Raw genomic sequence first — 13,757 nt, 5'->3', positions numbered from 1 at the left:
GCATCCGCATGCCTCGCCGCGAGCATCTGCTGCTGTTATCACCATAAATTAACAGGGTTAATTAATGGGCCGCGAGCAAGTTGGGCTTAAAGCAGGAATTAAAGAAGGCTTGTGAATCGGCTCCTGCGTGAGTGTTTGGGCCATGTATCTTTAGATTTAGTTCAGTTTGGGTTAGAGATAGAGTCCGATTTGGACACGTTGGTTTAGATTGTTTTCCAAGTCTCCGGACTATAAATATGTACCCTATGATATTCGTAAAAAAAGAATGTCATCACGTCTAGCAACAATAATTCTCGGCGCACTGCCACCCCTAATCCTAGGGTTTCATCCAAGTAAGCGCCATGCTGTCCTGATCACTTCTTGCGATCAGGGCAGCATTGTTCTTGCTTTTACCTTGGTATTACTCGTACTGAAGTGTTTTTGATGGCGAGTAGTGCTAGTTATCCTGATGTTCGTAGCATGACCTTTAGTAGAATTATCATGCTCTTGTTGTTTATCATCTATGAATATCATGTTATATCTGCGTGATCATCTATTAATCTTACGCTAATTCTCGTTGTATAGAGTTAGTCGCGTAGATATAACGCCCTGCTTCTTTTCTATCTAGTAGATCTAATCTGTTATGGTTTGTTCTTATACTTAAGAATCGGCTTAATATCTACTAGGTTAGGCCTTGCAAACGGGTTGGACGATCCAGCGACGTATTAGATGCTTTGCCTTGATCTTAATAGGGATTGATCCAGGAATCGGCTTTCGCTTATTCTTAGGCCTCTATTCTGGTTAAGGTTTGTTTATCTATTACGCTCGTTAGGCCTAACTACGTGTAGGATGTTCCGATCTAGCAGTGAAACTTTTTACCGTCGTGGATTGGATTAGCTAGATCTAAGTGAAGCAGTTTTTGCAGTTATTTGCTTTATCTATTAATATCCGGATATGCAGATCTGATTTGACACCGGGACTCGATCGGCTCTTTAAAGCCGATGCAAGAGTCGTCCCGGGGAGCCGACCACAGCTCGGACTAATGTTTACACGTGTTTGCGCATGCAGGCAAATCGTCGAAAGCACGTTCGCACCTTTCTGATCGGGTATAGGTCAGGTGGCACGCCCTGCATCTCCGGAAGCGTCGGCATGTGCCAGGATCTGGGCCGTTGACCGAGGGACCGGTGCCAGCCAGCGCCCCAGCAGCCTCCCGGCTCTTCGATTTGCCTGTTGCTACTCACCGGTGGGTTTTGACCGACAACACATTCTGGCACGTCCGGTGGGACCTTCATCAGCAACAACGTCCACCGCCGGGATGACTGGACCTCAGAACCAAGCGCCGGTTCCGCCGGCCACCAACCCTGTCACGTATGAAGAGCTGACCCCCGAACACCAGCAGAAGTATGATGAGGTCGAAGCTCAGTTCGAAGCTGATCTCATCGGCTCTTTCGAATGGACCCGCAGCCACGGCATCAGGTGGAAGGGGTTCTCACCCGAAGGCGCTCTCGACAACGTCGACTTGTCCGTACCGTCAGAGGAGCGCACCAGAGCCCTGCGCCAGGAGATGAACTACATGGTGGCTCACTCGCTTCATCGGCACCCAGAAAGCCTGGTGAACGAGCTCGAGCATGCGGCACATCGCGTCGTCTAGGAGGTGATCAAGAACCAGTACTCCCCATCGGGACCAATCCTGGGGAGTCACAGGGGAGAAGCCCCACTTCAGTCTAGGCTGCCAATGCCATACTCGCTCACAACTCCAGGACCGCAGACTTCGCCGATCTACGTTGTCTACAAGATCGGCGGTGATCCCGGGGAGGGCCAGTTCCTGAGCGAACCGCCTAAGGAGATCCTGCACGGCTACACGTGCGTGTACATACCTGAGAACATCAACCCAACACGCATGGGACAGCTGGTGAGTACAGGAGCTTCAGGGGCAGATGCGAAGAAACAAGCATGGCTAGCGAAGTACGCTACCGGGCCGAGTGCTGAGCCCTCGGCCCCAGGAGTTCTTAGTGTGGAGCAGATCAGCGCAATACTATGGGACCAGTTCGGCATTCTGCCCAAGAGAAAAGCGATCGGCTATTCCAAGCAGTACCCAAGCGACTACGACTTGATCCCGCTGCCACCCAAGTATCGGCTCCCGGAGTTCACCAAGTTCAGCGGGTCAGAAGGGGCCAGCTCTATCGAGCATGTGAGCCGATACCTAACGCAGCTCGGAATGATTTCAGTATCGGATCCTCTGAGGGTCCGGTTCTTCTGCCAGTCTCTCACGGGCTCAGCTTTTGGATGGTACATGTCATTGGCCTCAGATTCAATCCGCACTTTTAGGCAGTTGAAAGATCAGTTCCACACCCAGTATCACTCAGAGGCTGTTGAAGCCGGGATTGCCGACCTCGCCCAAGTCAAGCAGAAGCGAGGGGAAAGTATGTCGGAGTACGTGCAGCGCTTCAGAGAGGTTAAGAATGGATGCTACTCATTGCGCATCACTTTAAAGGAGGCAGTCGATTTGGCAGTTCTGGGGCTCGCTAAGCCGATCAAGGATCTGGCTTTTCAGTTGGAATTCACCTCTCTGGCACACATGGTGCAGAAGCTCACGACGTATGAACACTATCACCTTGAGCTGTACCAGGAAAAATTCAAGCGCTATGTGAATATGGCCCAAGCAGATGATTCTGATGATTCTAACGGAGAACAAGAAGTGGCTGTGGCAGAGTGGACCCGGGGGGCAAACCCCGCTCCGTGCAAGTGGGTCAAACAGAAGGGGCTTGTGAGGGGCTTTGACTTTGAGTGGCCAAGGCAGAGCAGATATTCGATCTACTGCTCAAAGAAAAGCAGTTGAAGCTCTCAGAGAATCACAAGCTGCCAACGACGCAAGAGCTGCGGGGGAGGCCGTACTACAAGTGGCACCACTCATTCACCCATGCCACGAATGACTGCAAGGAGCTGTGTCGGCAGATCCAATCGGCTATTGAGCAAGGCCGATTAATTCTGGCCCAACACACGATGAAGGTTGACAGTCAACCGTTCCCACAGGCTAACGTGGTGGGGCTGCCAGATCTTAGACCTGAGGGCCAGAATTTTGTGTTCCAGATTAACATGATGGGACCCGTATGCCGCCGTGATGAGCAGAGGAAAGAGGCCGATTCTGGCAAACGGCCCCAGGATGAAGACGAGTCGGAGCAGCAACATATTACTGAAGAACAAGTGCGTCACATCCGCAATCAACTCCCAGCTTCCAATCGGCTTCTTGAAAAATACTAGTATCAGTACAAGCTGCGTTGTCGGTATGAATCGGAAGAGGAGGAGTACGAGCACCGCACGGGGAGAACGCTGGGGAGGCGCCAGGCTATACGCGACCACTAGCATTGCCCGTTCTTCAGGTACTGTTGGAATTCCGGCATGAGCCGATTGCCTACTATCGATGATTGCCTGGAGTGCAGGCCTCAGGGACGCCAGTCAGGCGAGACGTCGGTGTTCCGGCGCTTGGGGCCCAAAGCGCGTCACGACGACCATGTTGAGTGGCCATCCAGGGATGATCTTGAGCTCGAAGGGGAGGATAAGTATCATCGTCCACGATGGTGTCCTGACGGACTCAGTCGCTCGTAGAAGCGCAGAGTGCAGCGCTTACGCAATCTCGAAGAGGCGGAAGCAAGGTACCTCGACGTATTGAGGAAGGCGCGCCCGAATCTCGCGGGGCAAGTCAGGCGCCCGCAAAAAGTGGCAAGGCACCCTCCAAGGAGGGAGTGGCGTCCCAAGCATTTAAAAGCCGATGAGAAACCGTCGGCTGATGTGAATATGGTATTTGTGCTCCCGTCGGAATTTCGAGCGCCTCATCCGGAGGAGCTGGCCGTCGTGCAGCTGGATCTTGGCCCACAGTCGTATGAGTGTTCTGTCTAGCTAATAATATATATCCAATTCATTTCATTTGATACATTATTCCATCTTTACCCTGTTGATGAACTTTCCATTCACAAGTACTTGTGCAAATTCCTTCCCTTCAGAAATTGTGAAGCCAATTGGCTTGCTGACCTGTCCAGTATCTTATTAATTTTACGACCCCGTCAACAACTCTCTTGAAATCTGATTCGAAGATGACTGGTGTTTAATTTGCCACCATTGACTTGCTAGCCACCAGATTCCCCCTACATGGGTGTTAGTTGATGACCCTTGCTTAGATGCCCCTCCAACCGTCTTTAGATCTTATTTTGGTAAAGTCCAACACCTGCATTCAGCAAAAAAGACATTATATTGATCTTAGTCAAACCTTATGTTGGTGTTTTCCACGCTCCAGTTCCTTAGCTAGGACAAAGAGAGAGAAGGGAAAGAAAAGAGGGATGCATGATCTGCCACTTATAAACTAGACCCACCTATAAACAATGGATCCCTCCCGAGCCCCCCTCCCCCTCCCTCCATTTTTGAGAATAAAGAAGGAAGAAGAAAGGGAGGGAGAGGAAAAAGAAATCATCAACCCCCCTGATCAGCGCACCATACAAAACCGTCTTAGGGGTGCTTTATTTAAACGGTTTTGCAAAGATGTTGGAGTTAAAATAGTTGAAAGGGTGATGTAGTCGACTCTCGATATATATATATATGTTGAGGGATTATGTAGACTTTTTTTTCCTTAACCTTATCCTTGCATCGACCCAGCAACAAGAGAAGCCAATCCGGGCCTGTGTATATGGGAACTATTCTTCATTCGGCAAACTTCAATGCTGGCGCATTTTGCTGCTGCAGTTCTTTTGGGCATACGATTACAGCGTGGAAACTGCATTCTGCATCCATACCACATATGTCGCAAGTATCATCCACCTCCAGTTTTCTTTTGCACTTGTTTCTCTTTGCCAGAAGGATATCCCGACACATGCAACTTCCATGCAATATATCCTGATCTTTGGTGGAACTCCTCGATGCCGAATACCAGCCCACAATTTCCTATCCCCAGCGGTGGCGTTTCTAGTGGGTTGTCATATATGTCATGTCATACCTAAAATTCTAATCTAAGATCATTAGCCATAAAATTAAGAGTCCATTACCAAGTAATATATAGATTATACTAAATTATATATAAAAAGTTATTATGGCATACTCTTCTCCAAATCCTAGATACGCTACTGATCCCATCAGAGCTGCTGCTAGCTTGGCGTAGTTTCATTTAATTTCCTGGTTCTACGAATTTATGGCCAAATTGTAAGCACTTCGAAGCGTGTGACTTGTGCCAAGCGCCAGTGGAGGATGCAGATCACATCATGTTCAGGTGTCAGTTTGCCCAGTGCCTCTGTCATCCCTGGGCTTCCAAGTACCTGCAGGCCTCACGGTGCAAGAACTGCACAAGCTACCACGGCCGGCTCATGTCCCAGACAGCCCCTTCTCAAAAGCTTCGTCATCTTAGGACTTGTTTAGTTGTGAAATTCGAAATTCCAAATCTATCGCATCGAAAGAGAATCTTACATACATTGAGTATTAAATCTAGACAAAATAAAAAATAAATTATATAGTTTGCTTGTAAATTGCAAGACGAATTTAATGAAGCTATTTTTTTTTGCGAATGGAAAGGAGACTTATATTAAATCTTGACAAAGTACATCCCCAAATTACACATGAAAAAATTTGAAATATAAAATACATAATATTCTATCCAGATTCTTCCATCGTCTTCTTCCCTAATGACTGCCATCGAATGTCGAAGCCAAAGTGCAGTCCTTATGCCAAATCCGACGACCAACCCCAAAACATTGGACATGCCGCAAGATCCAACGCTTCGGAACCAATCCAAAACACATCTAAATCGCTGAAAGAATATCGGCGGTTGCATCATCGGGTATAACATAGGGATGCAGATTTATCACCTTCAAAACATGATTTCCTCTCCGCGACCACCGACGATGAGATCGATGACCCGGAGTCGTTGTCTTCGTAGGGGGCTCCCAGAAGAACCCCTGCCCTTGCAGATAATGGCCACAAATTGGCCGCCTGCCGCTGAAATCGATGCTTGCAACGATGATCTCGTCGTGGTAATCACCGAAATCATCGCAGATCACACAAACCCAACCGAGAATCATATGACTTCAATGAAAAATTATTTAGCAAACCCTAAGACACTATAAAACTAGGGGAAAAGGAAAAGGATGGGTCCCCTCCCCTTCTCGTCTCCAGCAGACACACCGGAGAAGAATAAGGAGAGGGGACCGAGCCTTGGCGGCGTAGGCGGCAGCGTTGGAGGGCAGGAGCGGCGTAGGGCTTTTCCGTGAAGCCTGCAGGGGCGGCATCTAGCGAGGCTAATTAGGCTATGATTAGACACTAAATGCCTACAGTAATTGCTATAGTACACATGCTTTAATGATGGATTAATTAGGCTCATTAGATTCGTCTCGTAGTTTACAGACGAGTTCTGTAATTAGTTTTGTGATTAGTCTATGTTTAATACTTCAAATGTGCAAAGATTTTATTTTTACAATTTTACACGGACAACAAAACGAGGCCTTAGAGTCAGTATTATAGCAGGCTGTAAGAAGACTGAATGATGAGGTGGAGAGAGGAGAGGAGAGAGAGGGGAAGTGGGATGTAAGCTTACAGCCGGTTTCGACACAAGAATTAAAAAACTTTGTGAGAGAGACATGTGGGCCATGTAGTAATGATGAAGAACTAAACCACTATACAAGTAGGCTGAGAGGCAGGCTACAAGAATTTTTACAGTCAGCAGTTAGCTAAATTATTGACCTTGCTCTTAGTCTGCTGGGAGCTGTGGAAAAGAATGCCGGCTATTCGGAGCCACTGGAATGAAATGCTAGCAGGTGGGGGATTCTCTCCCCCTCTGTTCACCCTTCGAAAAAAAGTCTACTGTTCTTCTTGTGGGTAGTCTCATATATATACGTGCTATCGCATCCGCATCTGCTGGACTGAAGACGACAATTAGTGATGTTGTCTCAACTATTCCGCGTTCATAAATATAAGTATTTAAGACAACATAGGCGTACGATATAGTATTTAATATCTATAAGAATATAAGATGCGCGCGCTTCACCCCATGCACCGTGATACTCCTCCCTGCGGAAGCTAAAATGGTAAGTTGAAGCCAAAGCCAACGAAAGCATAAACTTTTAAGCAATATATATGACTGCATGAAATCAACTAAAGCAGAGCAACTGATCATTTTTTTTAGTTAAGCTAATTTATCCACTCTAAAATAATATAAATCATTTTAGTTTTCTCTTGACCAAATTTATAAAACAATATATTGATAGACAGAGTTCTTTAGAAACACTATTACAATAAACATTTACTGAGACGGTCAAAAACTATTAACAGAGACGGTCAACTCTAACCGCCTTTGAGGAAATGTCACAATAAATAAGCTATTTTCTAAGGCGGTTTCTTGCCTGCCTCAATTGATCGAGTAGAAAAAAACAAAAGAAAAAGAAAAGCCCATCGAGCCCATCACGAGCCCGCCAAGCCCATTGGCCGCCGCTGCCACTGGGGTCGCCACTCGAGCCACCGCTCGCGTCCCTGCCGGTCGGACCCGCTCCCCCGGGGTCGTCGCCGCTCGAGCCGCGATCGCTTGGGGCCGCCGCTCGCCGAATCCGTGCATGCTTGTGACGTCACCGCTCCCTCGCCGCGACCCCGCGCTCGCCACGGCTGCGCGTGGACTGCTCGCCCGCTGCGGCCCTGAGCAGCTGTCGGCACTGCTGCAATGGCCGCCTGCGCCGCGCCCGCCGCTGCACTGATCCGCGGGAGGGAGGGGGGGGAGAGAGAGAGGACTGTGGAGGGAGGGAGAGAGAGCCGAGGGAGGAGTACAGCCGGAGAGGAGGGGGTGGGTGGGTTAGGATTTTGATTCGTTTATGTACTCTTAGCAACCGGGTTTATTTGAGGTTCTATTGGGTCGGTCCATAAACTGAGGCGGACCTTTATAACGTGCCCGCCTCTGGAAATATGAGTATTAACAGAGGCGATCATCTTAATACTGACCATCTCTGTTAACTGATTTTGCGAGGCGGTTAACCGCCTTGGTTAATTTAAAAAAAAAATCACAGTAAATCATTTTTTGTAATAGTGAAAGTTATACAAATAAACTTTCATTAGTAAAGTTCTTTAGAAAGTTGTCCTAAGAAGTTCTCCAGAGAAGAAGTTCAAATAAGTTGCGTGTAAAAAGTCATCTACATAAGCTATAACTTTAAAAAAGTTGGAGAAAAGGTTACTAGTACAAAAAGGACAAGTGGGAGGTTGTCGGAGGTCAAGCTCGTGCTCCCATGGACACTGGATGTCGGTTATTTCTTGGATGGATTCTTCTCAATCGTCTCTTTGCACTTCTTTCACACGTACCTTCGCACTTTAAAATCAGGACCTCATAGTACAATTTGGTCATTGTTATATGTACAAGAAATGAAGAAAGATTTGTCAACAAAAAGCTGAACAAGCAGAAGCAGACACGAGGAAGCCGTTCAAAAAAAAAAAAGACACGACGAATTAACATTCTAGAACTCCCTTAACAGAATGCCCTCTTTGATGTTCTGAACAAGACAACAAGTGCTGTAACGATCGGATCATACCATCTGAATACATTATTCCTGTGTTTCCAGATCCTCCTCGTGGTTAAGATGAAGCCTCCAATTCAATCAACTCCGCTAAGACAGGGAGGTTCCAGTTTATTGTAGTACATCAGTTGACGCAGACGAGAGATCAATCCTAGCTAAGCCCCAAATTATCCAGTCTGCCTAAAAATACACAATCCAATCCACACTACAAATCTATCGATGCCTGCATATGCATCCTTAATAGATTTTTAGCAATTATCATCATACTAGCACACAGCTCTCTAATCACTTTCAGAAACCACATTCAGTCAACATCATTCAAAAAACTCAACTTGTAACTCCAGAAACTTCCAGGCCAAAACGACAAAAAAATGCCTCCACGCACCTGCTGCAGTTGATGTGCCATACAACTAGCTGCTTCAACAGAGACGCCCATATAAAAGCCAATAAACATCATTTACATATTACTCTACCATCCAAAAAGAGTAATCACATTGCAGTATCCATATGTTTGCATCAGCTCATGTTTAGTGTTCCATTCTGGGCCTGAGAGGACAAATTTAGCCCAGTATAAGGCAATAATACCTTTGGTTTGCCATATCAGTCTCTGGCAGTAGACCAGTAGTGGAAGAGGTCGTATCTGAACCAAAACTGTCATCAAGGTTCTTCCACATCTCACCCTGGACGATTATTTCCAGTGCCAAGAAGATCCTAGTAAGATATTTACAACAACAATGATTATCGGTTCAAACATTGCTTGTAGTTATGCAATAAAACAAAATATGTTGATACAAAATTTCAATTAAGGCACAATAGACATTGTCAAAACCTATTTCCAAGGATTTTTCTGACAGAAAAACATATCATACTAGTCAGAAGACACATCACTGTAGAGAATAGAAAAAAAAAACAAAGTATGCACACACTACAAATGTAATCAGTATATGGTCGTACCAAAATCATGTCAATATATAAAGTTAGAAGTCAGATGGTGCATTCATTCCTGCAAGATTCCATTGAACTTGGGTGACTATGAATCTAGCAAGAATCTGTGGGCAAAGCTCCTTAGGTCTTTCAAAATCTGCATTGATCTCATAATAGTGTTTTAGTTGGTGCCGTCTTGAACCAAAAAAATTTACCCACAATATAAGATATGATGGCATTCTTTCTTTGATGATTGGAAATAGACCATCTGCTCCCTGGTTGTCTTTATTACATCCTAGTATCACTGTGTTGTTCAATTACTGGTGTGCGGAAGTTCTCATATAAACAAATCTCAAGAACGAATTTCTGCTTGTTCAAACTACATCACAAACTGGAGGGAGCATCAAGTAAACGAGGCAAAACAAAAAATGTGGAGAAGTGTTGAACTCTTCCTTACCTGGCAAGCCTTGTTCTTAGCTCTGGTTTCAGCTGTGCTGGGAATGTCATGGTTTGGTTTGTTAAACCTTTTCTCTCTTCGATCACACGAGCCCCAACCATCTGAGAACCTGCCACCACTTCAAATACAATAGGAAGAAAGAGTCAATAGTGTCCAGTAAAACATGCTAATAGAAGTGGCAAGGGCAGGTGAACTTGACAGAAAATTATTCTCAACTGCACAAAAAAAGGACATACATCATGGAGGCTCGAACAAGAAATTCAGCACGGTTGACATTGCGGTTTTCATCAAACTCAATGGAGTGGTCCTTGATTTCAAATGATATACTGAAGAAGCAAGATATTTTTCTCCACCCTAGAAAGAGTTGGAGAAGTGAGCATCATGATGATTCCATTAAAAAAATCACAACTCACAGTCACACTAGAATAAAGTTAATGACCTGATTTCTTTATGTATGGATTCCCACTAATAGAGGTCTAGTCACTTTTCTCCAGAATCTGAATATGAGCGGGGGAAAATATGTTATAACCCAACATAGAGTTTCAGAAGAACCTAATATTTGTTGTTGTCGACTGTCGTAACTCATAAAGTTAAAAAAAAAGGATCGGAACTGCTCTAGGAATTTGCATAAGTAGGAAGAATCCTAGGCTACATGGAATCCGCTGTCAGATTCAATGAATAACAATAAGCATGTCCACTGAGGAACAATAATATCAAGAAAGCAGATAGTCCAACTTCGACCTTTTATCTGTATGTAATGCTACCAAGATGTAGTTGGGTGCAGAAGATTACATACTGAATGCATACGTGTGAGGCAATGAGAGAAGATCTTGTTTAATATTGAGACAATGCAGCAAACTAAACCAAAATTAATTGTTACTGAACTTTAGAAAGTTACCATATCGTAGAGAAGTTTAATAATATGCCTTTTCCCCCAATGAGCAAACAAATATAGCTATAGACCATTCACACAGATAATTAGTCTCAACTCTAACATCACTACAAACAGATAATACGTAACTACAGCACCTAAGAAGAAGCGGATATACGTAAGGCATTAACTTCTATACCACCCAAAAGAAAATCCTAGAGAGTAAGTGAAGCTCCTTCATTTATTTGAGTCATCATTCAGAGCAGAACATAACTAACACGAGGTGCAACTGTTTGTCTGATTTTCAATATACAAAAAATCACAACTGTAACCTGCGATGCGAGGCGTCAGGCGTGAATGATCCCCAGTGGAGATTGTATGATCGCGTTATTTGCAAATTCCACTTACGGGTTCATATCTCGGCAATTATGTCATTACTTACTATTAGTAAAAAACCCAGCCCGATGAAACTTTCCCAGTAACTAAATCCCTGAATTAGGTTCTATGCGCTTGCAAATTTTAAGGATACGAGAGAAAGTAAGATTCGGCAGGGACAGTACGGAACACGAGCACGGAGCAAATGAATTTGATTAGCCCGGGTAGTAAGAGACTCACCGAGAGGGCTACCTCCTGGTACTTTCTGAAGTTGTCCACGGAGAGGGAGGGGAGCAGGCCACCGTCGTTGGGCGTGGTGATGGGGCTCCCCGTGGAAAACCACCAGGGCTGAGGAGGCGGGCTCTCAACGACCGCGAGCCGGTTCCTGGCCGCCGCCGCCGCCGCCGCCGCCGAGTCGGACGTGGCGTAAGGAGAGGCGTGAGTCGGCGGGGCCAGGGGCAGGGGCAGCGGCGATGGCGATGGCGACGGTGGCGTGGCGTGGGAGGCGGAGGCGAGCCGCGGGGACTTGAACGGGCGGGCGGGCTGCAGCACCTCGCCGCGGTGATCATCGTCGCTTGCGGCGCCGCGGACTCGGGTGGAGACCTTGGCGGCGGCGTAGTCAACGGCGGCCCAGAGCGCGGCGGAGTCGAGGTCGCTGTCCTCCATGGCGGCGGGAGGCCGTGCGATGCTGTGCCGTTGGCCGTTGCCGTCGATGAACTGGAATTGATCGGTGGATTTGAAATCCGAGAGAAGAGGGGGGCTGACTGCATCGGTGGGCCCGCCTATCTCCATCCGGCCCATACAACAACACTCTGGTGTGCCCTCTTCCTCCATGTACTCGTGTGTTTGGGCTGCGAGTGCAGTTAAATTGGGCCTGGTAGGACAAGATGAGTTCAGAAAAGGATATGTATTTTTTTGCGAACATGTATGAAGGAACATTTGATTCCACAATCAGATCATCTTACATCCGGCTAAACAAGGAACCTACTACTGCACATCACAGTTGCTAATGACAGCTATACACAAACAGCTGATTGGCGCATGAGTCCCATCGACGGCGCCACGCCGCTGACAGTGTGGTGGTGGCAGGGCCTGACCATGGAGCTCAAGAACGCCCTCACGACCTCTTCGGAGGCGTCTCTTCTAAGCAAACACATCGCGTACTGCACCACCGCGGCGTCGCAGGGCAGCGAGATCCTGCCACCGTCGCCGGCGAACCCAAACTCCTCCCGCGCCATGCTCAGCAGCTCGCCGAAGACCGCCGTGCCGAGGTACGCCAGCGGGACCTCGAACCGCCTCCCGTCGGAGGAGTACACGACGCAGTGGCCCTGGCCTGCCACCGACGACGTTGATGCGCCGCACGAGCCTTCGGCTTCTCTCCGCGGCATCGACGACGACGTGAGCCGCTTCCTCGCCAGGGCAGCCATCCTCTGCCACTTCTTCGCCATTTGAACGAGCCTCTTGGCACTGACCATGGTTGCTGCTCCGGGGTTTTTTGGCTGAGAATTCAGAGAACTTCGGTTTGTATCAGGCGGTGTTCAGCTGCCAGAGGTGTAGTGCTTGCCTTGCTGATGGAATGGTGAACTGCTGGGTGCTAAGATGACGGATTTATAAGTCAGGGCAAAGAGGAGATGATTGAATTCAAGTGGAGCAATCATATCAGACAAGCAAGAGACAAGGCCATGGAGTCGGAACATGCAGTGTTGAAAGAAGCAGCGTGTGATTTTGATCTCATTTTCTCTGGGGCCATCTGTTTGGCACTTGTTGGAGCCACTAGTACAAGTACTCGGATCGCTAGGATATCACAAAGTTCACAATGTGCTGCCATACTGCCATGTCTCATGGGTCATAAGGAGTTGAGCACCACATGTGTATCGGGTCCAATTTGTCAGTACAGCTGCTGCTAGCTGTGATTTCTGCTGTGCCCTATCTTAAGATATCTGAAAGTTTTTGTGCCCACAACACATCATTTCTGAGCGATCAGGTTTAAGTCTGTTCAACGCGCCCCAGACAAGTTGCTCGACAGCTCCATATCACTTCTTCAGCTTGCGGTCTGGTGGATCAGTAGCACATCATGCATTTCGCCGCTCCTTCTCACAGTTCGTCAGTTCCCTACAAGGACCTAAAAGATTTCAGGTCGACAACTAGCTCTCAGCCTCTCCGTTTTATTTGAAATTTTCAAGCGATAGTGTCCATGCTTCCCTGTCTCCATTTCCTATGTGCAGTGCCTCGGTTTAAGCCTGAAGAAATCAGCTCTGAAATAGTGGCATCTGATGCATCTGATGGCACAACTGCTGGCTGAACGAGTGTGGCCCTCACAAGTCACAATTCATGTCGGCTCCAACTAGCATGGGATCCTCGTCCCTTCCTCACAGGCTCACACTTCATGTTGGCTTCAACGACCAGCAACCCAGCATAGTGGCATGTTGGCTCCAACTAGCACGGGGCCGTCGTGCTCCAACACTACTTACTGGCACCGGCACCGGCAAGCGCCAAACCCTTGGCCCGCAACCGCATCGACATCGCACTCACTGTGCTCATGGCCTTGTCCCGTGCTCAATCATCCCACCCGTGTAGTCGAGCGAGCTATATATTCAGAGTCAGGTGGCTTCCGAACACCATC

General features: G+C 47.2%; 2 protein-coding genes across 3 annotated transcripts; both read right to left on the bottom strand.

Annotated features, from left to right (window-relative positions):
* Nucleotides 1–8,283: 8,283 nt before the first annotated feature.
* LOC120658414 lies at nt 8,284–12,051 on the bottom strand. Of its 2 annotated transcripts, XM_039936692.1 has the most exons (5): nt 11,375–12,051; nt 10,328–10,385; nt 10,125–10,242; nt 9,889–10,006; nt 8,284–9,218 (listed from the first exon to the last, which is right to left on the bottom strand). In XM_039936692.1, the coding sequence occupies exons 1-2, from the start codon at nt 11,966–11,968 to the stop codon at nt 10,365–10,367; spliced, it is 615 nt and encodes a 204-aa protein (XP_039792626.1). In that variant the 5' UTR covers nt 11,969–12,051; the 3' UTR covers nt 8,284–9,218; nt 9,889–10,006; nt 10,125–10,242; nt 10,328–10,364. The 2 variants fall into 2 exon arrangements, with proteins under 2 accessions (XP_039792626.1, XP_039792625.1); XM_039936691.1 differs by lacking the exon at nt 10,328–10,385.
* A 7-nt stretch (nt 12,052–12,058) lies between these two features.
* LOC120658445 (auxin-responsive protein SAUR36-like) lies at nt 12,059–12,964 on the bottom strand. The gene has a single exon (XM_039936727.1). The coding sequence runs from the start codon at nt 12,607–12,609 to the stop codon at nt 12,151–12,153; it is 459 nt and encodes a 152-aa protein (XP_039792661.1). The 5' UTR covers nt 12,610–12,964; the 3' UTR covers nt 12,059–12,150.
* Between the last annotated feature and the right edge of the window lie 793 nt (nt 12,965–13,757).

This window comes from Panicum virgatum, chromosome 2N (assembly GCF_016808335.1).
Source record: "Panicum virgatum strain AP13 chromosome 2N, P.virgatum_v5, whole genome shotgun sequence".
NCBI classification, from domain to species: domain Eukaryota; kingdom Viridiplantae; phylum Streptophyta; class Magnoliopsida; order Poales; family Poaceae; genus Panicum; species Panicum virgatum.
This window is presented reverse-complemented; position numbering and strand designations above follow the sequence as displayed.